The sequence below is a fragment of the Corvus brachyrhynchos genome, unplaced genomic scaffold, assembly GCF_000691975.1.
Source record: "Corvus brachyrhynchos isolate BGI_N302 unplaced genomic scaffold, ASM69197v1 scaffold450, whole genome shotgun sequence".
NCBI lineage: Eukaryota > Metazoa > Chordata > Aves > Passeriformes > Corvidae > Corvus > Corvus brachyrhynchos.
Window position 1 is genome coordinate 50,665 of NW_008235749.1, and position 26,885 is coordinate 77,549.

General features: G+C 41.4%; 3 protein-coding genes across 5 annotated transcripts in view; 1 reads left to right on the top strand and 2 right to left on the bottom strand.

The window, feature by feature from the left end:
- The first annotated feature begins 1,896 nt into the window (after positions 1 to 1,896).
- Positions 1,897 to 20,520, top strand: LIMS2 (LIM zinc finger domain containing 2). Of its 2 annotated transcripts, XM_017725960.1 has the most exons (9): positions 1,897 to 2,056; positions 2,981 to 3,047; positions 3,353 to 3,473; positions 12,391 to 12,540; positions 13,397 to 13,547; positions 14,591 to 14,683; positions 15,566 to 15,614; positions 15,801 to 15,876; positions 16,683 to 20,520. In XM_017725960.1, exons 1-9 carry the CDS (start codon positions 1,901 to 1,903, stop codon positions 16,828 to 16,830), a joined length of 1,011 nt encoding a protein of 336 aa, XP_017581449.1. In that variant the 5' UTR covers positions 1,897 to 1,900; the 3' UTR covers positions 16,831 to 20,520. The 2 variants fall into 2 exon arrangements, with proteins under 2 accessions (XP_017581449.1, XP_017581453.1); XM_017725964.1 differs by lacking the exon at positions 12,391 to 12,540.
- Positions 3,910 to 10,791, bottom strand: GPR17 (G protein-coupled receptor 17). The gene is made up of 2 exons (XM_017725972.1): positions 10,338 to 10,791; positions 3,910 to 6,333 (listed from the first exon to the last, which is right to left on the bottom strand). The coding sequence occupies exon 2, from the start codon at positions 6,295 to 6,297 to the stop codon at positions 5,266 to 5,268; it is 1,032 nt and encodes a 343-aa protein (XP_017581461.1). The 5' UTR covers positions 6,298 to 6,333; positions 10,338 to 10,791; the 3' UTR covers positions 3,910 to 5,265.
- A 353-nt stretch (positions 20,521 to 20,873) lies between the features above and the next one.
- The window catches only part of MYO7B (myosin VIIB), a 55,619-nt gene continuing 49,607 nt past the window's right edge, over positions 20,874 to 26,885 (bottom strand). For both annotated transcript variants that reach the window (XM_017725949.1, XM_008644357.2), the window contains 6 exons: positions 26,226 to 26,332; positions 25,823 to 26,008; positions 24,849 to 24,965; positions 24,122 to 24,205; positions 23,311 to 23,430; positions 20,874 to 22,560 (listed from right to left, as the gene is read on the bottom strand). In XM_017725949.1, the coding sequence (XP_017581438.1) occupies positions 22,477 to 22,560; positions 23,311 to 23,430; positions 24,122 to 24,205; positions 24,849 to 24,965; positions 25,823 to 26,008; positions 26,226 to 26,332 (698 nt within the window). In that variant the 3' untranslated portion in view covers positions 20,874 to 22,476. The remainder of the gene's footprint in view (positions 22,561 to 23,310; positions 23,431 to 24,121; positions 24,206 to 24,848; positions 24,966 to 25,822; positions 26,009 to 26,225; positions 26,333 to 26,885) is intronic.

Here is a 26,885-nt window from a genome sequence, read left to right on the forward strand (position 1 = left end):
CAGAGCCAAGCCGCTCCCCCGGTGCTCCCAATATGGTTATCCCAATATGGTTATCCCCTCCCTTTGTTCTGGCACCTTCCCTATCAATCACCCAAACCCCTCCCGGAGTTCTGGACTGTTCTTTGCCTGTCACCCGAGCCCTCCCTAATTACCCTTATATGGTCCCCATCAATCCCCCAAAACCCTGCCCCCTCGGATACCGCCCCTCTTGGAAATCCCCTAAACCTTGACGCCCCATTGGGACATGTGACCCCTCTCCCTCCTCCCACCAGGACCATTGGACCAGGTGTAGGTCCTCCCCCCCAGCGTCCCTCCCTCCTGATCCACCTATTGGTCCCTAGTCGGGTTACTCCCCTTGTTCCACCCCCCTTTATAAGGTGTAGCAGCACTGCAACTGTTGCTCGTTCCCCGTGGGTCCCTTCAATAAGTCTTCCGTTATATCCAGTGCCGAGCCTCCCTGCTACTTTTATCTTTCCCTTCATGGAGGGCTGCTGACTGCTGCAGTGCCTGGAGCCTTTGCTCCCCAGGGTAGAGCAGAGGCTTCAGAGGAGCAGCTTTAAAGCTCTGCACCTCCGGCTGCTCCCCACTCCTGCTGCACCCCACTGGAGCCAGCCTGGGCAGTGGACAGCAGCGGTCAGTGCGACATTGCCTCACGAGTGTGAGACTGCTCCCTGCTCATTCTAGTTGTGCTCAGGACATGAAGCCCTGGAATACAGACAATGGCCTGTTTTTGAGGGGGATGTCTCTGACCAGAGGAAAGAGAATCTTCTGCTCCTGGAAAAGCTTATTGAATTACTGTTGTCCGTGAAGAGGTGGGGAAAGTAGCTTGTTGGGTTGTTGAGTAACACTAACAATGGAAATTCAGTCCAGAGTAATTTTGAATCTAAAAAGAAAGAAAAAAGACCTTGTAAACCCAGCTATCTTTCATTTTATGCATACATTACATACCTCAGGAAGAGTACTATACAAATAGTTTGGAGATTTTTTTAAACGTGGTGGCAATTTTTTATACTTCCACCTATAAAACTGCGATCTTTCCAATCATAGAATTCAAAAGATGCCCAGAAGGCATAAAACAGTTTTTCTATATCTAAAAGTGTAATAATATCGAGGTTTTATACTATTGGATAGTCTGATGGTTAAAAGAAAGATCACATTGCAACAAGAAGCTGAGATGTGCCTTATAATTTTTCCCTCCCAGTTTGCACATGTGGTATACAATTTGAAAACGGCATTAACTTAGCTTGCATGATGGCAAGCACGTAAATTTTGTGAAAGAGGTTAGGGTGATTCCATGTTTTAGGGTAGATAGAGGAAATGTTCTTTACGTGATTTTTAAGTGTGGCTTGGGGGGGTTTTAGCCGCACTTTCTGAGGAAATGAAGCTGAGGTATTGGCCAAGCCCACCAGAGGGGCTTTTGCCTGCCCAAAGCTTTGTAACACTTTGACAGTTTCAACAAATTTGTTAGGAGGACAAGGGCCTGTAGAGAGGGAAATGCATTGTTGCTGCTCACAGTGAAGGGGAGAGTGCAGTGGGATACCAGTGCTTATTACACATCAGAAAATCCACAGGGGTGCACATCCTGAGACCAGAAGGCTGCAGAAGTCAGGATCTTTGGGTTTGCTGCTCTCCAAACGACTGGTTTGTGAAAAATTGTGGATATTTGCTATGAGCTATTAGCAGGATGATGTAATGGGTTGAAATAACGGTGAAGTAGCCAAAAGTGTGTGATCGGTAAGTCTGCTACATGACCTCATCTGCCACATATGAGTTGTCAGAACCTTGTTTCTAACCAATGTCAGTGACTCATTGATCTTTTTTGTTTCATGTAAAAGGGAGTTTAAAGCAGCGGGAATGTTGAGCTCATAAGTGTTCTTACTCTTGTCTTTATTCCAGTAATATGTCTGATGCTCTGGCAAATGCGGTGTGTGAGCGCTGCCAGACGCGGTTCGATCCTGCGGAGAGGATTGTGAACAGCAATGGGGAGCTCTATCACGAGAACTGCTTTGTCTGTGCTCAGTGCTTTCGGCAGTTCCCAGAGGGACTCTTTTATGAGGTGAGTTCTCAGACTGGGTGGCAGAGGTATAGCTCTGGTAAAGTGCAAGGAATTAAGTGAAGATTCTGGCAGAAATATGAATTCTCATCTTTTTTTGCATGTTTCTTAGCTGTAAATGTTTGTTGGCATTTTTTTTGAGGAGCTTCCAACTTAATTTCCCTTTTTTTCTTCTCATGTATTCCTTCAGTAACAGCAAAAGCTGCTCTTTGCATAAGAGGCATTTCAAAAAGAAAAAGTCTTTTGTTAATCATCACAGAATCACAAAATGGTTTGGGTTGGAAGGGACTTTACAGATCATCACATTCCAAACCCTGCCGTGGGCAGGGCCACTTTCCACTGGACCAGGCTGCTCAAAGCACTGTCCAACCTGGCCTTAATATTTCATTAGACATAAGTGAATTTTTGTCTTTATTTTTAGACATATTGTACCAAACTGTTCCGGTTGGGCAACTGAAATAAGTGAATCCGTTTAAAAGCTAGGTTGAATTTTTTTTACAGAATATGCACAAACACATATTTTGATTAACACATTATTTTAAACTTGCTGTACTTTATTTTGACATGAGTTTTAGCCTCATGTAGGAGTAGTAGTTCTGAACTAAACTAAAGCAAAAATGAAGTTAAAGGTAACTATAGGAAAAGGATTGGGGTATTCTTCAGGAGTTTTACTGTCTTGTAGCAGCATTGCTATTAACTTAGCTGTGCAAATTCACCATGAGGCTGAAACCATGTGTGGGTATTTCTTTAAGAAGACCCTTTAGGAGTTGAAAAACAGGTGTGTAGGGTGCTAGAACTGGTCAGCTTGACTGACCTTGACTAAATGGTCATATCAATGGAAAATCATGCCGAACATGATTTACATGTCAAGATGTAAAAGTAGTTTGGTTATTCATGATGCCTTCTTCTCTCTTGTTCTGTTTGCAGTTTGAAGGTAGGAAGTACTGTGAGCATGACTTCCAGATGCTGTTTGCTCCTTGCTGCGGGGAATGTGGTAAGATGTGGCAAATAACAACACAAGGGGTAACAACTACAGGGCTGTGCAAAATTCGCAGCATTGCTGTGACATCCAGCCTTGGGCTGGAATTGTTAGGGTCATTTTAAGGAGCCAGGAGCTCTGGATGGGTACAAAGCATGATACCAGGAGTGATTTGGGGTTATCCGGGTTGTGGGAATAATTGGGGTTTTTCCAAAGTTAGACTGTGATAGTACTTATGGAACTAAAGTGGAAGGACTGTGAAGGACAGTAGATTTTGATAAGACTATTTTCTGCATGCATCTCATGCTTTCCTTTTGCAGGTGAGTTCATTATTGGGCGTGTTATCAAGGCAATGAACAACAACTGGCACCCAGAATGTTTCCGCTGTGAGCTCTGCGATGTAACCCTTGCTGACCTGGGTTTTGTGAAGAACGCTGGCAGGTAAGATGGAGCAGGAGGTCAGAAAGTTTTATCCTTGTGTTATTGATACAGCAGTGAGATGCTGAGGGTGGTCAGTTAGTTTTACACTGAGAAGGAAAGCTTGAAAAGGTACAGAAGAAACTTTAAGGAATAACCTGTTAGGTGGGAAGTTCTTCATCCAATGGAACATGCAGGAACCTCAAATTTTAGTGGCTAGTGGATGGGTTCTGGAAAAGAAAGGGATTTCAGGCAGAAGACTGCATAGTAAGTGAGAAAAAGGGATTACATGATCTCAGGCAGGCTGTTTATCAAGTAAACTGCTGAGCAGGAAATCAAGATGTAGCAAAAGGCCAAAAGAATAGCACAATGATTGCAGCAAAGTCTTTTCAGCCTGTGATTCCACTTGTCTTCAGAAATCATTCATTTTAAATGCAGAAATATTAAAATGAATCCTAGAGGTTGATTAATGCATTTAATTCAGAAATAAGAAATAAAAACACAAAAGGGAGTTTATACAAAAACATACCATTATAAGAAAATAAAACAATCCAGCAGTTAGCAGAAAGTGTTGCACAATTCAGAGTGAATTCTAGGCTTTCATGTTACGAGCAAAGTCTAGTAGTTTCCTAGAGTTTATATTTTCACTAACTAAATGGTGAAGGAAGGAAGAAAAGGTCATATACTTGTACCTGTCCAGCAGAGAGTCCTATCAACTCCCTCTTCTTTTTCATACTGCATGCAACCTCTGTGCCTTAGTTTTTTGAGCTGGGCATAACTGATTTTCTTTTGGCGCCTAAGCTTGCTAGAAGGGGCTGTTGGAATAGCTTAAGGTGTTTGGGGAAAGCAGTCAGGATAAAAGCAGTTCAAGCAAGATAAAGTATGTTTGATTTTGAAATTTGTGGACCAAATCTAAAATGGTAAGGAACTTGCTCCCAAAAGCATAGCAGAGAGATAGGTGTGTGTATCTACATAAGAATATATTTCACCTGTCACATGATTTCCTATAATACTTATCTCCATAACATTGAAACAGTCTTCTAGTAAATATTGTTGGAAACTCTTGAGTTCTTTTTTGCACTTTTCATTGTACCTGGTCTACCCTAGTCTGCCTGTCACTTCCAGGCATATTCCGCTAGATGCAATTTGTCTCAGTAAGAATCAAGATAATCCCTACTTTATCTATAGTGAAGGAATAGTCCTGCTAGATAAGTCACAAAAAAGAACTGTAAACCATCTTAAAGCTAGGAATCTTTTCCGTCTTAATTCCAGTCCTGGCTGGGTCCATTGCATCATTCTGGTCTTTTTTTTTTCTTGTCACCATTTGGTACCAATTTTCTATTACATGTAAACACATTGAATGCAGGGACTTGAACAAGATGTGCAAGTGTGGGGTTTTTTCATCAGGCAGATCTATCTCAGGAGCGCATCTCTACTGCTGGCACAATGTGAAATTTTAAATAAGGTGTATACATTGTGCAGAGGAAGCACTGAGTGCTTTGGGAAGTAAGTTCTTTAAAAAAAAAGAAATACATAGGTCCATTTCCCTCTTTGCCCGCTTCCCTATTCCTAAGTGCTCAACCCTCAGTTTCATTTCTTGGAAATCAGTAGAACTGTCCTTCTCTTTGCAGTTTCAGGAATATAAACACACGTGTTCTCTATGGTCAGAGGGGTTCTTGTTATGGCAGTCCCATGAAAACAACAGAACTTGCCTTCCCAGGATGAGTTTGACTCTGGGTGGACTGTCTTGCTGCATAGTTGTGCTCTCAACTGGTTTTGGTGGAAGAGAGTGTTCACAAGAACTGACAAGTCATGTTCACAGTTCAGATTTAGCACTTAGTGAGCTTTCATTTGTCTTACCCTCATATGTTTGAGGCAACATTACAGCCTTTTTGATACAAAACAGATTGCACAAAGCCTCACGGAATTTCTCAGCTACAAAAAAGTACATGACGGGGTCGAACGCCCCGTTGAGGCTGGTGAGGCAGGAAGTGATGCGGTTGCTGAGGGCCAGGAGACGCTGTGTTTCACAGGAAGCTTTGGTCCCGATGTAATGAAGAATATAAATGTAGCGATTGACATGATAAGGTACAAAGCAAATCAGAAAGATCATCAGGACCATGATGATCATTTTGACAGCTTTTTCCTTCAGGTGTTTCTCAACTCTGTTCCCGCTCTTCAGGCTTCGGATGATGAGTAAGTAGCAAGTCACAGTAGTAACAAAGGGGAAGGTGAATGCCACTGCTAAGGACACGAGGGCATGACGTGATGCCTTTTCTCTGTAGAGCTGCAGGCAGACAGTTGTGTTTTTCATCTGGACTGTCTGCACACTGAGCAGCAGAGGTGCCATTGCCACACCAACGATAACCCACAGAAAGACACATGCCACATGGGCATAGCGGGACCTGCGCAGCTTGATGGACTTCACAGGGTGCACAATGGCCAGGAAACGGTCAACACTGATGCACATCAGGAAGTAGATACTGGCATACATGTTGAGGTAAAAAAGGAAGCCAGTGAGTCTGCATGGGATCTCACCAAATGGCCAATGGTTACCAGAAAAATGATATACCAGCCGGGTGGGAAGTACCAGCACGAAGGACAGGTCAGCCACAGCAAGATGCATCAGGAAAACGTTGGCAGGTGTGCCTGACTTTTGGTCCCGGATGAAAAGCCAAAAAGCCAGGGCATTGCCAGCAAAAGCCAGGATGAAGTCCAGAAAGTAGAAAGTGGCGAAAAGCATGTTCTCAAGGTGTGTCTCTTTGCCACATTGCTCTGATGTTTCCAAAGCGAAATTTGATTGATTTGAGCAATTGAAGAGCAGGCTTGAATCTGCTGGCCCATTCATTTTTCCCCCACAGTTTTGAAGAAAAAAGCCCTAAATCTGAAAGAATTAAGACAATATATTACTAAAGAGCCTGGGTTGTGGAAAACAAACAAAAAACCCCAACAAAAGACCCAAAAACCCATACATGAAAGTGAACAATGTCTCCTGTTTGCTAGCAGCAGTGTTTAGTATACAGGTCAGTCTGAATTTAAAACTTACATTAAAATTCTGAATACCCTCTGCTCAGCTGGGTTTACCACAGCAGTAATTTCTGTGGGAGGAACCCCAATGAAGAGCTGGCTAGCTGGTGATGAGCTTGTCTCCAACCTGTGCTGAGGTCACTTGTATAACCAGGTAGTGAGATGCTTGTGTCCCTGGTTAAGAGGAGTAGGAGTGAGTTCTGTATGTCGAACTAGAAAGTATTTGCTGTGTTTTGATTTGAAAGCCTGAGGACTGAGGAGTTCCTGATGAGTTAGCTTTTCTGAGCACAGGTATCTGTTGTAAGGTGATCTAGATTAGAATATCTGCCCTGTTCTTAGAATAGATAAAAGACAGGTCAAGTACTGCTGTTATTTTAAAAATCCACAGGGTTCCTGAAAACATTTGAACATTATTTTGGTCTAAAATCCTCTGATGAAGGCAAATACACCTAGTTCCAATATAGGAGGAAACTTTTCAGATGGGTAGCAAGCATCTCATTTGACACTGAATTGGCTCAGGGAAGATTTTAAATAATGCCCATGCTGTCAGTCACCTGTCAAAGTGTCGTCCTTCCCTGCAGCTTTTATCTTCCAACATAGCTCTCTCTTTTCCTCCCTCAAAAGCCCAAGCTCCCCTGTAGCTTATCCAGGGCCTTTTCCAAATAGCAGCTTAGTAAAACTGATCTTAGCTTTGCCGGTCTCTGTTTGCAATGTCCTGAACAGCATCAACAAGAAGTGTGATAGGATATTCTGAGCACCTACCCATGGCTTTTTATACATTGCTCATCTGTGGGTATAGGTGGTAGGGAAATGCAGGCAGTCTGAAATTCCAGCATTGTCTCTATTACTTGGATTCCTCAGAAGTGTTACAGTATGTGCAGCAGTACCTCCATTGTGCTGACCATTGCATTTTGTACTGACTGACCATTTCTCCGTGATAGTCAATAAATATTTAAATACAGCCGTTAAGCACTGCGTCCCACTCCCCAACAGAACTCATTGTTCAGATGTCTAAAAATATTGGGTTCATAGAGAAACCGAAATGGGATTAAGGACAAACAAATATATTGGAAAATGTAAGAAAATTCAAGATAATTAATATCTTCAGTTTGGCTGCTGCTACTTTCAGGTGAACAGAAAACTGGAATAGCTGGAGATTAATGTGCTGGATCACTTCTGTTTGGTTCACAGCTGAAGAGACAAAGTCAACAGCAGGGAGAGTGGATGAAATTCAGAAATTGGAAGTTCTTTCTATGGTGCTTCTTCATACATTGCCTGAATACCCTTCTGGATTTGAGTATTTGTAACAAGGTGCTATCTTGCCATTACTTGAAATTGCACGTGCAAGGAAGGCTGGAAAGCCCTTATGTCCTTATCTACAAAAATACATGTGAAATTGTGCTTTCACATACAAAAGGAGAATGCCCTGCTGCATTTTTTTTCTGTGAAGGTCACAAGTTTACAGAGGAGGCCACAATTTTTTGTTAATAGTATTCATTTGTCCCTTACAAAGTAAAACCTGCAAGTATTCTTGAACACAAGAGTTTAAAGTTTGTGTGGGATAGTAACATTGACTCACATACTTGCCCTCCCTGGAAAGAGTTAGTTTAAATATGTATTTTTCTGTTGCATACCAAAAGAGAAACAGGCCAGACCATGCCTTTTTAGTGGCTGTTAATTTACAGTGGTGCATATCACCTCATATTCTAGCTATTAAGCCTTTTCTTGGTGTCAGGCCCATTGTTTAATTATGCTTTTCATCTGCAAAAAGTGTACATCAGGTGATCTTTATGTCAGGGACAGGGTGGTCTGATGGCTAAACATTGCTCTATCCATGGTTGTGACACCTGAGCAAGCAGCAAACACTGCCTTGGAGCGCCTGAAAAGGCAGAAGAACAGATTGGGATGGCTCTTGTCTTACTGATAATGCTTTAAATCAGTTCCCGAAATGAAGGACTAGGCAGACTTTTCCCTGTTTACAAGCTAATTACTAAGGGTTTAGCAGCATAATACACTGAGCCAATTCTATTTGAGCTGATTTCCTAAGGAGGATCTTGGAAATTCAGATTCAGCTGCGTGTCAGTGCCAGACCTAGAATAGGCAAGACTTCAAAGTTGAGAGTTTTATCCTCACTGATGACAGCACTGAGTGTGCTATGGATTTCTATACAGACATGATTTCGGTGCAAAACGCTGTGGGTTGGAGGAGAAAGGAGAATGTCAGAGCTATCTGGAAGCCCAGGACGTCAGTGTCAGGAAGAGAGAGGCTTAGAACTAATGATAGAATTGAAATAGATTCAGTCTTTGCAAATGACGGCCTTCATAGGAGAGCTGCTGTTATCTAATTTACTTTTTAGAGCAAGGTGAAGTGAGATGGTTTTCGATACCTGGTTTGAAGTTATAGAAAAGGGAAGTGGTCCTCTTTCTAATTTTGCTTATGTTTTAAGTTAGAAGGAAATTTTAATTACAGCTTTAATTTTTTTTTTGTAATTCTACTTATTGGTTGAAAACAGTGGTGTAGCACTTGAGTAGGTTCGGAAAAAAGCCAACATGTCACTAGAATTAATTGTTGGGCTTATTTTTAGAATTTATATGTTTTCAACAAAATTCTACAGCTTTTGAAAAGTAATAATTCTCTGACAGTGTGTTCTCTAGAAGGTGTCAAAAGCCCTTTGCTGTTATTTGCAATTCCATGCCTATTCTCCTCAGGTTTATCCTATAAATTTAAAATAAATGTGTGTAGGTTTTTTATGCTTATAGACAAAGCACTGGGATTCCTATAGTCTGTATAAATGCTGAGAGCAAACTAGAAACCGTTCCAAATAACCTAGAATATGTAGTTTTTGTTAAACTGTATGGTGCAAGAGGCTTTCATTCCACAGACAGAAAACTCCTTTAGGAGTCTGGCTCATTATCCAACAATTTCCGCTTGGACTGCACTCTTGATGCTGTGTGAATATTTAGTGACTTACGTATTGCTAAACAGAGCACTGTTCTGGAATTAGCCATTATCCCAGGCCTCCCAGGGCAGAGCTGTAATGGGGATGTCAGTGCTCATTTGAAATGCATGCACTCTGACCATATTTCATGCCCTTTTTCTCTTCTGCTCAGAAACAAGCAAGAGAACAATCCACAAGGCTGTCAGTATGGACATAATGCAGTCACTCTTTCAGCAGATGCTCTGTCTGGCATTAATGAAGGAACTAGCAGGAGAAATCTTTAGCTCCTTGTACTCAGTTACCTAGCTAGTTTGCAAGGAGCTTTTGTTTGCCCACTGCAGATAAACTTGACCTATATGTTCGGGTTTGTGGTGGGTATCAGAAACTGCTGTTCTTGCTCTCAGCTAGAGCAGTTTCTGGTATGATTATACTGGTTTGTGCATTTTTATGATTATGAGTTTAGTGTTCTGTCAAATGAGCATTTCCTATCTTTCACTCAAAGTACTCTTCATTAGAAATAGTCCGTTTCTGGCTGAAGTTATTCTCCTGAAAATCACTCTCTGCTGAGCCTGTACTTCAGCTGAAATACTTGGTTTTTGTGAGCATGAAAGCAGTGTCAGAGAGCACTGGACACAACATTACAAATGGCACAAATGGATATACATTAGATACAAAAGTTTGGAAACCTTTTTTGTTTTGAAGGAGTGATGTAAAGAAAGGCGAGGAAATTATTCTTTGAAGTTCAAAAAACGCTGCCTATTCTTAGATTCAGACATTTCCGTTATATTCATCCACCTCAGTATGTGTTCTGCTCCTCACTGGCACCAGCTAAAACTAATGCCATTAGGAAAGCTCCTAAAAAAGGAATACTCCTAAAAAAAGTATGCTCCTAAAGCCCCTAGTAACAAAAGTTTGTCTCTTACCTCTTTACAATGCAGTCCTGTAGGTGGAGTATAGGGTCCTTTTGGGGAATATCTCAACGAACTCCTTCTGATGACAGCAAACTAGGTAGAAGCAGAGCAGAGCAAACAAGATGATCCCAAGAGAGTGCACAGTTGCAGAGCTGCTCTGGGCAGAGAGGGGAGCCCCTCTATATAGAGTCCTCCTTGCTCTGATAGCACATTATCAGCTCAGTCACACAACAGTGCAGGGGAGAGGACACCCCAGCACTGAGGAGCAGTCTTCATCCCAGCTGAGCTCTTGGCACTGGGGCTGCTGCTGTTGGTATAGATATGAGTATCCTGCATGAATATTCCAGTGTTCATGGTGCTTACTGAAGGCTGCTACTGAACCCCCAGCCCTAAACACAGAATCCTTGGAGTCCCCTGATTATTTTAGGAGGCTGGAGAGATGCATTGTTTGAGGGCAATCTAGTATTAATAGGCACAACAGGACATTTCAGAACAGGATAATTCCATAATGGTGGGAGTGGGGAGGGGGGGAGGGTGAGGGAGAGGGGAGGCTGCTATGGTAACAGCTTAGCCTGTCCAACACTTCCCTTTGCTTCCAATAGAGAGGGTCTGTGGGAGGGCAGAGGGCTTGTGAGTGGGGAGGGGGCTGATAATGGTTTATCAGTGCAAACGGCTGAAGGCGTCTCATTCAGCTGGATGAGAGGGGTCTCTTTCAGGACACTTGCTTCGGGGTCTCCATGTCCAGCCCTGTATAATTACTCTGCGTTTGATAGTGCTGAATAAAATCGATGCCTTTATGCTGAGATGAGCACAGCTGCGTGTTTCCTTATAATGGGGTGCTGTCTGCTTTTTCTGGACTCCGTCTGGGCGGACAGTACTTCCAGCCCTGGACAGAGATACTTGCTGACAGGAGGGCTCAGATTTGGAGAGAATAATAATGATACTTAGCACTTAGGCGCCTGCCAGCTGAGAGTCATAAACGTTTGAGGCCTCACAACAACATCTGTGTTGTATTCTTATCCCCATTTCACAGATCGAAGGGTGAGTGATTCATCACGGCAGAATTTTGAAATGGGCCCTGTGAAGAACCTAATACTTCATCCATAAATCTGCCCTTTCCATTTGAACTTTTCCTTTTGTCTGATGTGTTTTGAGAATGACCTGTGAATCTCAGTGAGTGTTTGACATAGTGATACAGTGAAAGGAGTTAAGCAGACTTGTTGGTTTTGGGACAAAGCAACCCACAGAAGTCGTTCTCTGTCATTTTTCTTTTATCATAAATTCTTCCCAGCCCACAGCATTGCAGCTAGAGGGATAGGTAATAGGCAACTAAACTGAACAGCTTCTCGTCAGAGCTCCTAAATATTGGGATAAAACTGGTGGCTTCCATCAGCCTTCACAAGTTTTTTACACCTTCGCCTGAGCTTTGCTGCCAGAAATTTGGGTTATCTGCCTGTTTAGAAGTGTACTTGTAATGTGTTCAAGAACATGTGCTAGGAACACACTGGCTTTTACCACATAAAGCTGCATAGTTCTTAATTTTCTTTGACTTAGGAGTAAAAGGAATTTGTAGGCAAGAAGAGGTCTCTTGTTTATCCTAGATATTGAAGACTAAGGAATCCAGCCATGGTAAAAGCAGTGCACTTTGGTTTGATACATTTTATTCTCTCTCCTTGACTCCCTCCCAGTGCTGTAATGCCCCTGTTATGGTTGGATCCATTAGTAATAGAGAGAGGGTGTTGCCACTTTTCCTTGTCCAGCTATCAGAAAAGATCTAGAGGGTTGGAAAGGATCCCTGGAAGAATGACTGGGTGATATCCCTGATGGCATATAAATCAGTGAATGTTGGAGGAGTATTCTAAGGAAATACAACTGTGTGACTGCTTCATACTCATATTCTTGTCTGTGCAACTGGAGTGAAATATTGGATACCAAACTGAATTATGTTTAGTCTGACTTCAGAAGACAGTTCTGTTACATAAAGTACTTCTCACAGTATGCTATATATGTTGCTTTAGGAGAAAGAGTTTTTAAATATTTTCTTTCCTTTACTTTGTTCAACCAGGCATCTGTGCAGGCCATGCCATAACCGTGAAAAAGCTAAGGGACTGGGCAAGTACATCTGTCAGAAGTGCCACTTGATAATTGATGAGCAGCCTCTGATGTTTAGGAATGATTCCTATCATCCAGATCACTTCAACTGCACCCACTGTGGGTATGTTGTCATACTGTAAACTCTGACAAAAAGGAGAGAGACAAACAGTTCAGTCAGCAGTGCAGTCCTTCCCAAAGTCTAAACTTTGCTGCCTTCACATTGTTGAGCAAATAGAAATTGTGTAAGGAGAAACTGAAATAAGTTTGGAAAAAATACAGGAATTTTAGTTTTATTTTGCCATTCAATGTTCTCTTATTCTAACATTGGATAATGTTAGTTTATAATGAAAGTGAAAATAGTTCCTGAGCATGAACTTATCTGAAAGGTTGTGTGCAGATTACCATAGCAGAGTTTTCCAAAGATAGTAGATACCAGGCTGTCCAAAATAGTTTAACTTTGAATTCCTAGATAGAAAAAAAAAAAAGATGGCTTGATGAGCTGTGTCAGTTGTGTGGCACAGTCCATTAGCACGCTGATACCTGTCTGACCTGAATTACTTACCACGAAGGCATTTTACCTGGGCACAGTATTGCCCCAGAATGGGTAAGAGTCCAAGTAAATGTCTCAGTATTGAGCACTGCTAGGATGGTTCTTGTACCTGAGCTCTCCCATTCAAAGGTAATTCGAGTCTTAGCATGACAGTGCAATGTTCCCTGTAAGTGAACCTCATCTTTCTGTGGGACTGTGCAGCTGCAGACATGATGTCCCACATATGTTCTTGTCTGGCAAACTGAGAAAACAATTTTAGAAAGGTGAGATGACAATAACTGTGTTTCACTAGCTAAACTTAATGACTGCATTTGTAGCATGAATGTTACCTAAGTTAACTTTCAAATTTAGTCTTCCAAAACTTCCTCCTGGGCATTGAAGAGTTTCCCTCGGTGTTCTTACTTCAGGGACATGTTTGTGTTCCCAGGAAGGAGCTGACTGCCGAGGCCCGGGAGCTGAAGGGGGAGCTGTACTGCCTGCCATGCCACGACAAGATGGGGATCCCCATCTGCGGCGCCTGCCGCAGGCCCATCGAGGGCCGGGTGGTCAATGCTCTGGGGAAGCAATGGCATGTTGAGGTGAGGCCTGTCTGAAGCTCAAACTTCCTTCAAGAGCTGCTTTGGAAGAGGACTAGTGCTGGTTGGAAGCTGTAGACATGAAGGTGGTCTGTAATAGATGAATTCAGACAAAACCCAGTTGCTTATGTTTCAGATTGTCTTCACTTTTGTGAGTGAATGAATTACAGCAGGGCCATCAGGATTCCTAAGAAAGCTATGTTTTCACGACTGCAATAAACTTAATTTTAAAATTTGTAAAGATTCTTGCAGAATAGGGTTCACTGAACAGCATCTACTTACTAATAAATTTACATATTTTCTATGGTGTACTTAGAGTTATCCTCTCCAATTCCAGTTACCAGGCACATACAGGGTTGCAATTTTTACTGCAGGCTGAGCCAGTGCAATTTGTGCTTTTTAAGCCTTTTCAGCTCATTGTTTCTATAACTTTCAGCTGAGTCATCACAACTTGCTCTGAAGATTTTTAGTGATCTTTGTTTCAGTCATTTATGCCTCCTAGGGGAGAGAGATGCTGCTGCTCATTTAAAGTGTATTAATACCAACTATGTTTATGTTCCTGCTTCTCTTCCCTGAAACAAGCAAGATAATAGTCCACAAATCTGCCAGGATAGACACAAGATGATTGCCTATCCAGCTGGTCTTCCACCTATCTTTAATACAACTCTTAATTACTATAAATAGACTAAATATCTCTTTTTTTTGCTTCCATAAAGATCTTTCCTGTCTGTGCTTCATTAAAGCATTAAGAGGTAACAGCTTTAAATGGAAAGAGGTAGATTTAGATAGATACTGGGAAGAAATCCTTCCCTGTCAGGGTCCTGAGGCCCTGGCACAGGCTGCCCGGAGAAGCTGTGGCTGCCCCATCCCTGGAAGTGTCCAAGGCCAGGTTGGAATGAGATGAGCCTTAAGGTCCCTTCCAACCCAAACTATTCTGTGATCAAGTGTCATGTATTGAGCTACAATGTATTGCCATGTTTTTCCCTGGTCATGGGAAATTTGTTTTGCCTGCCATGGAATGTTTTTTTTTTTTTTGTCTTTTACAGCATTTTGTTTGTGCCAAATGTGAGAAGCCATTCTTGGGGCACCGACACTATGAAAAAAAAGGGCTGGCCTATTGTGAGACTCATTATAATCAGGTAAATTCTGCCATCTGTGCTGTAGGTGTGACTGGCAAATGCTTTTTTATGTTTTATATATGCAAAGCTATGCAGATTTTGCATAATCTGAATTTGTAGAGGCAATGAAATACTAAGAAATTAGTCAGATTTAACAGAAAAAGGACAGTTTTTCTTGGTAGGTAGAAAAGTGATGCTGAAAACAGAATAGAAATATCTTGGGGATACTGATTTTAATTTATGCCATTGAGAGAAAATCACTGGCCATGGGTTGTGATTAAAATCCCTGTAATTGTACTTCTAAAGTATTTTGTGGGCCTCTTTGGTAATTGCTTGCTTCTGTGGGCCTGAGGCAACTATTGTGTTATCTAAAACATAGAAAAATAGATCAATAAAAAAAACCCATAGAAAAGCCAATCAAACCCTGTTTTTTGGGTATGATTTGACTGAACAACTTTTTGGTTTGGTATTTTCCTCTGTCAGATAAATGGCTCTCTCATAAGAAGTAAGTGTTGCTGTTCTGATAGTAGCAGTAGTTTTATTTTGGTGTTTATAGTTAAGCATCAGGAGATGTTTGTCTACAGTAAGCATCATACTGTACCCATCCTTCCTTCTCCAACTGACACATATACAGGACTTGAAGATTGCATGACAGTACTAGAGTGTGAGGCATCAACAAAAAAGGTTTTGTAATATTTACTGGTATGAGATCCAAAGGAACACAGCCTATTTGGCAAGTGTATGAGAAGTTATTCAGAGGATTTAAATTGGTATATTGGGGGCCGCTGCAGTATCTGGGAATTCTTTGGTTATTAGCATTTAATGTTCACACCAGCTGTGTAATTTGGGCAGCATGAGTAGTCAGCAACATGAGTTCCTATTCTTATTTCTTTTTCTGTGCAGCTCTTTGGAGATGTTTGCTACAACTGCAGCCACGTGATAGAGGGAGATGGTAAGATTTGTTCTCTCCCTGTTTTTGGTTGCTGTCCTTGTTTCATTTGTTAGTGCAGCTGTTGCAGTCCCACAGTTGCAAGACATCAGTGTTTGTTTTCACATCTGGCCTCATTTGAATTTGGATGTAAATCTGAATTCAAGTAACCCGTCACTTTCCTCTTATTTGGTGCTTTTACTTTTGCAGTGGTATCAGCTCTTAACAAGGCCTGGTGTGTGAATTGCTTCTCCTGCTCCACCTGCAACATCAAGCTCACATTGAAGTAAGTCAGTGTTTATATTTTGGACCATGTGAGACATTTGCCCTTATGGCACGGTATCAACCTGGAGGAGCCATGAGCCAGTGCCTCTCTGAAGGCCAGTATACGTCTTCTCTGTGGGAGCAGGGGCTTTTAATTCCACTGATTTCAGCACTAAAAGGGATCTGACACTCAGCATCCTCTCTGATTTATTTCCCTTCATTAATCTATTCTGTGAGGAGGTTGGGTAAGATGGGAACTCAACCAGCAGTACAGAGGGAAGGCTCTAAACTTTGCCTGTCCTGAACAGCCTGCAGCCTCCATGTCTCTGGTTGCTCCACTCAATGACAATATTTGCTATTGCATAGATTACTTTGAAATAAAATACTATGCTATTTGCCTTAAATATCTAGAAGAGGGACAGCAAAAAAAAAAAAAAGCAATCCTACATTTTTCCTTTCTCAGGTTCAAACCCTTATCCTACGATACTGGGTTGGCTCCACTGACCATATGAAGGAGCTCTGATTCATCCCAAAGGGGATCTCTGAAGTGCAAGGGACCTCTTGCATTCTACAATAACAAAACTGTTATTCTAGATTGTTACATGCAAATATATAGCAAAATCTTGCTCCTTATTTACCTAGCAATACTAAAGACTTCAGTTCACTGATAACCCAGTCTCTGTACTTGCGTCACCAGCTGAGGGAACGAGTCGTTTTATAAATGGAGTAGAACATTAGCAACAACACTGATGTAGGTACATGGAGATTTGAAGTAGTGAAGCATATAGTTTGCAAATACCATTTTAGTGACTGTTCTTTGTGTTAAAGGAATAAATTCGTGGAGTTTGACATGAAGCCTGTGTGCAAGAAGTGCTATGAGAAGTTCCCTCTGGAGCTGAAGAAACGTCTGAAGAAATTGTCAGAGCTGGCATCCAAGAAGACCCATCCTAAAGCTTTAGATTTAAACTCTGCTTAAACACATCTGTCAGTCTCCTGATGCACTCTTAACACAAGCTGCTCCTCACTGCAGCTGTTGATTACAGAAGCAATTACTAAGAAGTGGAACCAAAGATAAGTAGTACCTTTCCCTGCTTCTGGTGATGTCTCTTGCATCTAGACTGTCCCTTTTCTCAAGCAATTGTCTGTTAACACTGGCAGGAAGAGGAGTATGATTTCTGCTTGAGCAGCATGCAGGCTCATTATTAATTTGCTACTAACATTGCATTTTGCCTTTGTGGAGTTATACACAGTCTTTCGTTCCTCAGTTGAACTGTACTACTCTTTCCACTCCTCTAGTCTAAGGAGTTTGGAAAAAGTGGTTGAGTGTAGGGCTGGAAGAAATGTCAGATTTTCTATTTTTCAATCAGAGTATCAAAATTTTTCTTCTTACTCTGGGTGAAGAAATTTTTTTTGTTTTTAGTATATAGGCAAATATTCTGAAAGTTGTCACTCTTTGCTGCCAGCAAAACGTTCTGGTCTTTCTCCAGATTCCTACAGAGAATATGGGTGCCCTGCAGTCCTTCTGGTTTGTAGGTTTACTGGACAAGCCCAGGAACCAATAGCTATGGCTTCTGCACTGCCCACTTAGGCCCAGTGTTAAGGCAGCTAAGAAGTTTGCTTTGCTGCTTCCCTGCTCACTAAGGAGATTTCAGCTGTCAAGGCCATGTGAGCCTGTTCAGAATAGCTGGGCTCTCCTTAAGGAGAAGGTGGCTGCGGGAAACTAAACATTTTATTAGAACTGACACTAAATTTCTTTGTTCTCTACTACTACATGGCTGGTAGAGTGGTCAGTATAAAGTGAGTCCTGTCCACTGGCATAGCTGATATTTATTGAGGCAGTGTGGCTGGAGCATTGGTTACTCTTTTGCATAAGGAAATCGAATGGATAATATGGTACCAATTTAAGCACTTCAGTTTTCCCATTCTCACTTTATTTGCAAGCCAAGTATATGTTTGTTGGTCACGCTTCAGAAAGCCCAATTACATCACGGAGTTTCTAATGTATGCCATTTGTAGCAAATGTGGTGCTAGGCAGAAAAAAAAGCCCATTTTTCTTTAAATTTTTACCCAAAAAAGAGTTTCCCATTCATCTTTCTTTTTAAGACCTGAGTATACTTAAGGAAAGAATCTCAGACATGACTCTAACATTCTCAAGCATATAGTCCTCCTCTGTAATTTTGCCTGTCACCAGTGAAGTTTCAGTGGTCTACTGTCTCTGCTACCACAACCCTAGGTGCTGAGATATCTACTGGTTTTGGATATTCTCAATACTTCTTTAGAGGTGAGCCATCAGCAGTGCTGTTTCTGAGCCCACCTGCACAATGTATGATCCCCGTGAGCTTCGGAGGCCCCCGGAGGTGACCCCCTTACTTCCTTGTGCTGAACCAAGCTGAGCAGCCTGAAAATCCCTTTCCAGGAACAGTTGTGAGACTGTTGCAAGGCTGACAAGCACTGGAGGATTACTGTCCTTTGCATGGTTTAAGTCTTCCGAAAAATGGCTAGTTTAGTCAGTCAAATGAACACAGCAGTTGGGCCTAGACAACACCCTGCAGCCCCAGGTGAATTAGGTAGCAAGAAGTTAAAGCTTCCCCACTTCATGTATGTGTGAGCAGCAATTGGATAGGGGCAATAATCTACTTTAGAATTGTGTTACCATGCTTGCTGGATCTACTACCCGTGGAACTGCACCAGTGATACCACAGCAGTGGTGGGAAATCCTGGATAACTGCGTGCAGATCAGAATCCCCCATGTGAGACCATCTTAGATCTTCACTGCCTTTGCTAACTCAGTTTCCATCAGCTGCCTTGCTTTTTGTTGCTGTAAGTTACCATAATCTTTTAACTGGGTTACAGTGTATCCACTCTAATAATGATGAGGGGATAGGCCTAATTTTAACAGTAAACTCTTTCATCTTTTCCTGCACTGTAGATTCCAATAATAGTAGCTGCTTGTGTCACTGCTTTAGGAGAACACATTGGCTATTCACTGTTCTCTCACCAGCCTTAAAATGGTCTTTTAGTTAAGGGCACAAAGAACAGCACATCTTTTGGTACAGTAGTGTGGCCCTGCAAAGACCCTCGTTTGCAATGAAACCTGTTGTTTGGCATTTTGTCATCGCATAAAACACTTGAAGTTCTAACCTAGGTGCAGCTCAGTATGTTATGCAGATTTGTCTCAGCATAAAGCATTCTGGTCTGTTCCTGTAATCTCAGTCCCAGGCCATGTTTAATGCTGAATCTGAGCAGCTGTGTATCCCCAGCCTCCTGGGAAGTGGTGGAGGAACACACAGTCACACATTCCTGGTAAATATGGAAGGACTGAGTAACTAGCAGCCAGCAGGTAATATTCTTTCAGCAGCCACTCTCACGTTCAGCAATGGAAAGTGCATGTATGTGAAGGCGAATGGATTTACTTCTGTGCTGCCAGTAAAGATTTAGTATGGGCTCTCGCCTTGTCTCATGTTAGAAATTTGGCAGACCTAGAAAGCTTCAGAGTTCAAAGGAGAGTTGATATAATTCTCTATTCAGTTCTCTAAGATTTGGAGTATGTCCTTATCTTCAGGATATTTCGTAAAGTTAGTTGGTGAAAAAAATCACTGTAATCCCTGACCTCTATATTAGTGGAGGGTGATACTCTCATAAATTATTAATTTTTCACAATTATTTTTCTTATACATCTGCTGCCCATAGCCTGCAATGTGCAGAGTTACAGTAGTTTGTATTACCAACATACCTTTTGTGTGAGAGTGGAATTGAAGGAGTAGGAGAAATAACTATAAATGTTTTAAAAAAATACATCTTCCTCTACTTCTGTCAGTCTACATTTAAAAACCAAGTAGAATATAGTGCAAACTTACAAGTTCTCCTTAGTGCCTTGGTAGGCTGACAGGTTGGGTTTTGTTTTCTTTATAATAAATATAGTCAAGGTGTCAGTCAGAAATAGGCTGCATGCTTTTTTCCATTGCTGTAAATAGACCTGCTGGCCAAATTCTTCCTAAGTATCACACCACTGGAGAGTAGAGATTAATATCAAGGTTGAACTTGGCTCAGAAATCTACACTTACTAAAAGGTGTTGTCTCATACTATTCACTTATAGTTTACATTCATATTTTTACATTATTAAAAGCACTAACACTCACTGAGTACACTTGAAAATGGTTTTGCTTTTAGAAAGCATGGTATGTGAAGCTTCTTTGTATTCAAAGGGTATGCTAATCACTTGCAGCCTTTCTTTATGGCACTAACCTGCTCTCTAGGATTTGTGTCTGATGTTTTTACAGCAGTCTGTGCAATGCTGGCAAACACTGGTCAGCCTTTTGTACAGAGAATTCCTGATGTGGCATGATTGGTGTTAGATGATATGACTGACACACTTTCAGAAGTGATTGGATGGGGAGGGAATAAATTGCAGGCAAGCATGTAATAAACATGGTTATACTAGTCTGTAAAGCACTGTTAAGTGCTGAGGGTATTAGACTGAGAAAAGAATTAGCAGTTCCCTGCCTTGATTCAGGCCTTGATGGGTTCTGCACCGTGTAGAGCTCTCATTTTATCACACTTTGTTTTAGCTGTCTAACCAAAACACGATTGTGGATTGAAATGCTGTAATACTGTGCCTTTGTATGTTCTTGTATTAAAGCTACTGTAATACATTTTAAATCTTTACCCAAAAAAAAAAAGGGAAAAAATTTGTATAGTGTACAGTTAATACCATATTTTCAGTGCTTAGCCAGAGAGCATTACCCACTCTGAGGAGCTCTGGTTTTGCCCAAACCTTAGGAACTGCTGTGGTGAATTCACATTTTGGACCTGTGCTGCTTCTGTGGTGATGTGTTGGTTGATGAGGATGTGCAGAAAGGGGGATCATCCTTTTAGCAGCTGTCTTGTACTAATTGTGTTGTGTATTTAATGAGCAGATGGGATGCTATGATCATTTACAGGATATAGTGGATATTTGGTAGATCTGGGTTACATGGATCTGGAGCAAACATTCACTTGGTAAAAAAAGGACATTGTGGTTGATTTTCTGAAGTCTTTATTTAAAAAACAGATACAATACAGTTTGGCTGCAAAATTTCTTTTTGTACAGGTGAAGTGCTGGACATTTTTCACTTATAGGTAGGTAGATAGATCAGACACTGGGTGACAAAACCACTCTGGGCAATTAGACTCCAGCATTTCCATTGCCAGCAATGGACATTACAGCAGGAACATCTAACTGCTTGCAAAAGGATCAGCTATTCTGACAGGTATGGCACTCATTTAGATGCACAAACGGAGTGGGGCTCTTGCCTGCCACCCATATACAAAACTCCCACCAGCATTTGAATTTTGCACATGCATGTCAGAAGGAACAAGAGAACCATTGTGCATCCATTGGCAAAGTTGAAAGCTCAGGCAGAGCTGCATTTCCAGCACTGCCAGACTGTGTGTCAAGGAACTTGGTGTAAATGATTTAAGACATATCCACGTTTCACTGGGAGTGAGGGAGGAGTACTTTTTCTGAGGGGGAAGCAGCTGAGCTTACTCCCACCATAGTGCATATCTGCTTTACACACTCACAGCACACTCTGGTTCCTGTGGCACCAAAGCTGTGTTTCTACAAAGCTCTGAGAGATGAACAAGTGCTGAATCAAATTTTACCACTCAAACTGTCTGCTAAACAGGAAACAGAAAAGATCAGGAGCAATTAAAGCTATTATTGTTGTCTTGTGAAAGAATGCCTGCATAACTCCAAACAGAACATTTTTGTAGAGCAGAAAAGTCTCTTTTCAGCAGAACTCTGTTAGACTGAGTTCTTCAGTTCTGATTTGCACTGAATAGCTCATCTATATCTTGAAATAGGAGCAACTAAAAGTGATGGACCCAAACCCCAGACTCATTTCAGCACTTACTAGAAACTGCAAGCAGTTGTTAGTTTCCAAGAGGATTATAACATGTGGAAGAAAGAAGACTATTTAATTTAAGCAAGGCCGTGGTAAATCAGGGGACAGCCTGCAAGTTTAGCAACATGCAGGAAGGACAGTTACGTTGGGACAGTAATTGGCTGTCAGTCTACTGTAATGTGCAGCATGTAACCTAGGGACCAGAGGATGAAACCATGCATGTTACCTTTCAAAGTGTCCAGTTATCTACTACTAAAGGGCATCTCTCCACTCTTAGAATTGCCAACAGGAGGGAAAAAATTACATTACCTTTGTTTCCAAAGACTCTTTGAGTTTGTGCATTTGGTAAGACCATATACAATAAGGGGCATTTTCTTTCCAACAGAAAGACAGCTCTTAATGTGTGTCTGTCTTTGAATGGAGGAGATTCAAGCTATTAGAAGGGGCCCTCACAGGGTTTCCCCACTCCCATGGAACATTAAAGTCCATCTAAACTTCTCTAAATCCAAAATCTGAATAGAATTCTCATACTACATCTAAGACAGAAAAGTTACAGATGTTTGAAAGCACATGCTTACTTGAGCTTCTCTTGTAGTAGTATTTCAGCAACTCAGTTCATTCAGTGTGTGATCTGAAGATTGATCATCAAGATTAATATTTTTTAAATGGCATTTCTTCTGGGATATGAAATTACAGGTAGTTTGGCACAAGTACAGGTCATGGACTCTATCCACTCTCAGGCTGGGAGGTTCTTTTGCTTGTTTACAGCATTCATGAGCAGGTGTACATAGGATGTTAACAGGTCATCCATTTTGTAACCCTGTCAGGAAAGAAAAGAGTCTTAAATCTCTCAGAGAGCTCCAGAAGCAAAAATAACTATCATTTCCTCCCTCATTTATTATCTTCTCAGGTTCTTCCTTGCATGAACATCTCCTTTCAATAGCTGTCACTGTTTTAGTTATAATTTATCCATTCCTCCCTCTGCTTTTCATAGATTTCCAAAACTTTACAGAGCATAGCTCTACTGTCTCCTTGGTATTCATTCTGTAGCTTGACTTGTACTTAAGATTCTTGTATTTAAGAACCCAAGCTTTTCTGTCAGAGAAGATAGCCTTTAAATGCTTTTGTTATCTTACAAACCTACCTTTAAATATTAATACAGTGACGCTTCTCTGACACTGTGAATAGTCTGAAACCAGTTGTTAAAAAGATGGTACCACTCCCTGGAAAATATGAAGTCTTACAAGCCTGGCATTACTACATAACTGGAGGCAGACATGCAAGACAAAAAGCCTCTTCTGTAGCTTTGCAGTCTTAACTTCTCAGATGGATAGAATTTTGATATATGGGAAGAATTTGGGAAATAACTATTTTCCCTTGTGTCCTGTGTCTTGCATCTTTGCATCAGATAGCATTATATATGAAAATTGCAATTTTATTGACACAGCAGTGAATGCTTTTTGTATCTGCACTGGTATTTATCTGGTTTTGCACCATCTTTTGTAGCAATCCTGGTTGGAAAGGAAAAATTAGGATTTCGTTGCATCTAAGTTGGCAAAATTCTTCTTACCAGAGATGTCTCACATAAGAGCCGGTTTCCTCGTACCAGGTTCCCTATTGTCATGTGAAAGTACGTGCTCCCACTGCTCCAGTTGGAGATTTTATTGAAGGGGTAGACTATTAAAATATCCTGTAAGGGGAAACAAACTGAACCATAGAACATCTCTCAAATGAAAGAAGGCTGTTACATGTAGACCCAGAGAATTCTTGTTCTTTCTCACTTCATTTATAAAAACAGTGGATCAAGGTAGTTCTTGCATCCAGATTACAATGGTATATTGTATTTTCACCAAACAGGTGAATCTTAATCACACTAATGAGACTTCCTTTCATTATATATTGAACTTTGCCTTAGCACACTGCCATTAGATTTACAATAATCTAAAACTCGCTTTTAATTTGTTTCATTATTAAAAGCAAATAGTGATACTCCCTTTTCCTGAGAACTTGGTATGACCAGACTGTTGGGGTTAGACTGCAGGTAAACATGGCCATTTAGCCTAATCTTTTAGCCAGCTGGAGCTTCCTGCAAAGCATTTTTCTGAAGCAGGTTCCCAGGTGCACTGCCCATCAATCTTCCTGATCTTACCCCCTTGCCACATCTATCATAATTCCTATGTCTTTTTTCAGAGATGCACTACCCCTATTCCTTTCCAGTGTAGAAAATGCAAAGAAGTGATTGGAGGCAGTAACATTTGCTTTGGTTACAGTAAATGGAGAGCCTCTATCCTCTCCTACCGTTCCTGGTCCTATCACTGTCCCTAAATTAGCAGGATCCATTCAATCCTTCCTTAGATGGACTTTTGAGAAGCAGCTGTTACCTTTGTCTTCGGGTGTATCAGCGAGACTCCTTGCTTGTTGATTGCAATCAATACAATCTCTGGGAAATTGGGCTCTGAAGCTTGCTGTAAATGAGTAACACAGCAAGATAAGCAGAAAATTGAGAAATTATTTGTATCTTGGGCCTAGTGACCTTTAACAGTGTCCAGTGCTTCGTGTTCTCTTTCCCAAATGAACACTGAAACATTTTAGCCATACATTGATGACTTGAGCAAATGCTACATGACAGCAGAATCAGGTCCATTATTTACTATGCTGTCTGATACTAGGGTTAATGATTGATTGCAAATCAATTAAGAGCCTAGTGAGGAGAAATTAAAGGTAACACATGGGAAATTATTCTTGGGAGATACTCCAGAATGAGAGCATTAGTACAATTCTGTTCTGAGGGAAGAGTCCCCCAGAGAGATACAATTTGGCAGCATTTTCTTGTGGAGAGCAATGACAGGACAATTAAGCCCCCTACATTTACTACACAATTGTAATAGAGGTATTATAACTAGAACAACGTTGTCAGTAAGCAACAAGCATAGTTCAGAATGGATAAAGAATCCATCTCCCAACTTGGAAGGATCTGAGTTTTCCTCAATAGATGACAGGAATCCAGCTTTATAATGTATTTTTACTTTCAAATATGGAATTACAGTCAGTCTGTATCCCTCAGTACTAATTACTACTAAATCCACTCACACAGGGCTTCAAACCTACCTTCACTTCAAAAAAGGCTGATCCAAACGTTGGCCACCGCTGTATCATTTTCAAGAAGGCAATCTTGGCCTCATCCACAGTTTTTCCTTCATGTTTACTATATGCTGCAATAATGCTCTGTTTAGGAAAAGAGGATACAAAGCCAGTTGAGTTGGAGACAGGCAGGTTTCCAATACCTAGCATTAGCACTAAAGACAGCATCAGCTCATCACTGCCATCAGGCTTTTTGCCCCAGCAACAGAAGACTGAAAATGAAAGCAGCTGCCATGCCATGGGGCAAGGTGAAGCCAGCACCCTCCAGTGTTCCTTCTTCCTGTGGTGGGTGAAGGAAGCCCAGCAGCCGAAGGAAATGGACTCAGGGCAGAGGGGCAATGTGAGATAAAACTCAGAAAGCCAGTGTTCAACACCCACAAACATGTATTACATCTTTGGCTGAAAAACGTAAGGTGAATTTGCCCTTCGTATTTGAAACAATGACCTGTGTTTCCCTCAGCAGACTAAGTGATAAGTACCCACTGAAACTTCCTTGCCCTTTTTGTGGATAAAAGAGTCTTTTGCTGTAAGTAGCATGGACACGGTGCAAGGAGATTGATTTGCTGCCAAGAAATACGAGGCACCTTAATTTTTCTGTTTCTGTGAATATCCTCAACTTCCGAGTCACATCACTGACTCTCCTATCTCTAACTCTTTTTCTGGGCACTGGAAATAGATTAGTATCTCTGAGAAAGATGCACACTTCAGATAAGCCATCCAGGCCTGCAGATATCTTTCAGAACTTTGGTAGAGTATGTAAAATCTGGATTATAAGAGGCAAATCCTCGTGCTATCCTGCTGGAAAATCCAGCAATATCCAATACCATCCCTCCACAGAATTTTCAAAGACCATCAGATCAAAAATGTAGTGTGGCTCAATGTGTCTTGTCTACTAAAGCTCGGTATATGTAAATATGACTAATGAAAGCGAATGTTCTTACCTTCTTCCATTCATCTGGTGACACTGCTCGGAGCAGATTCTCTGGAACCAGCTCCTTCAGGATTTTGGGGATGGCTGCCAGCTGTGTGCGGTCATTGTTGAAGTGCACTTTATAAATCAGCCCTGCCAGCTGCACAGCTTCATCCTTGGAACACTTGTGGTAGCCTCTGAGGTACTTCGGCAGCTCCTGGAAGAGACCAGCTCTGAATCCAGGCAGAATGGGCCAAAGCAACACTGACTTTAGCATTCTGAATTTGTGAGGTCAGGATGCAAGTCTTGCCGAACACAGTCCAAGGACATCCCAAGAACTTTTGATTCCTTCTGAAGGTTCTCTGGGTGATCTTTAAAGATCCTTTGCAACCCTTTCTTGGATCACAAGATCTCTGCTTTAGAGAGCTGCTTACCTGGTGGTAATGGAAAATGGTATCAGCTTTCAGGTCCTTGCCAGGAGCAACATTCAGCCACAGCTTTCTCATGAAGTACACCTCATATGCTACAGACAGAGCAGCCCCTAAGGAGACCAGATCTTGTTAGTGTTCTCTGTGTCACTGACAGTTCTACAGTTTTTAAATGGCTTGTGAATTCCTTCAGAAAAGTAATTATGGTTTTAATGGTAACAAACAAAATTACTAACAAAACAACACAAAAAGCCATTTTAGATGACAAAAGAAATTACTGGTTTTCAGTTCCTGGACACTGCTCATGCAATGATCAGATGGAGGAGAAGTTGAGGGACTGCCATTGAGTGTTTGTTCTTGGTGCTCATGACAGCTGCCTGCTGGTGTGCAGCACACCCGAATGCTCTTACACTGAAGTGAGTACATCCCCTGATGGCTGTGCTTCTACAAATGAACTGTGATTTAGTGCACCCACATCTTTATACTGTGATTTTCAGTGCTCCTAGCAGCTACATCAGCTGAGGGAAGAGAAGTTAGAAAGTCTTAGATACATAGACAGAGCTTCAGGAAGTTGAACCTCAGCTGTTATGAAATACACAAAGGTCAGGACAAATTGATACAAAATTTGAGTGGAGTTTGAGTTTGATATAGATTTTGAAATGTATA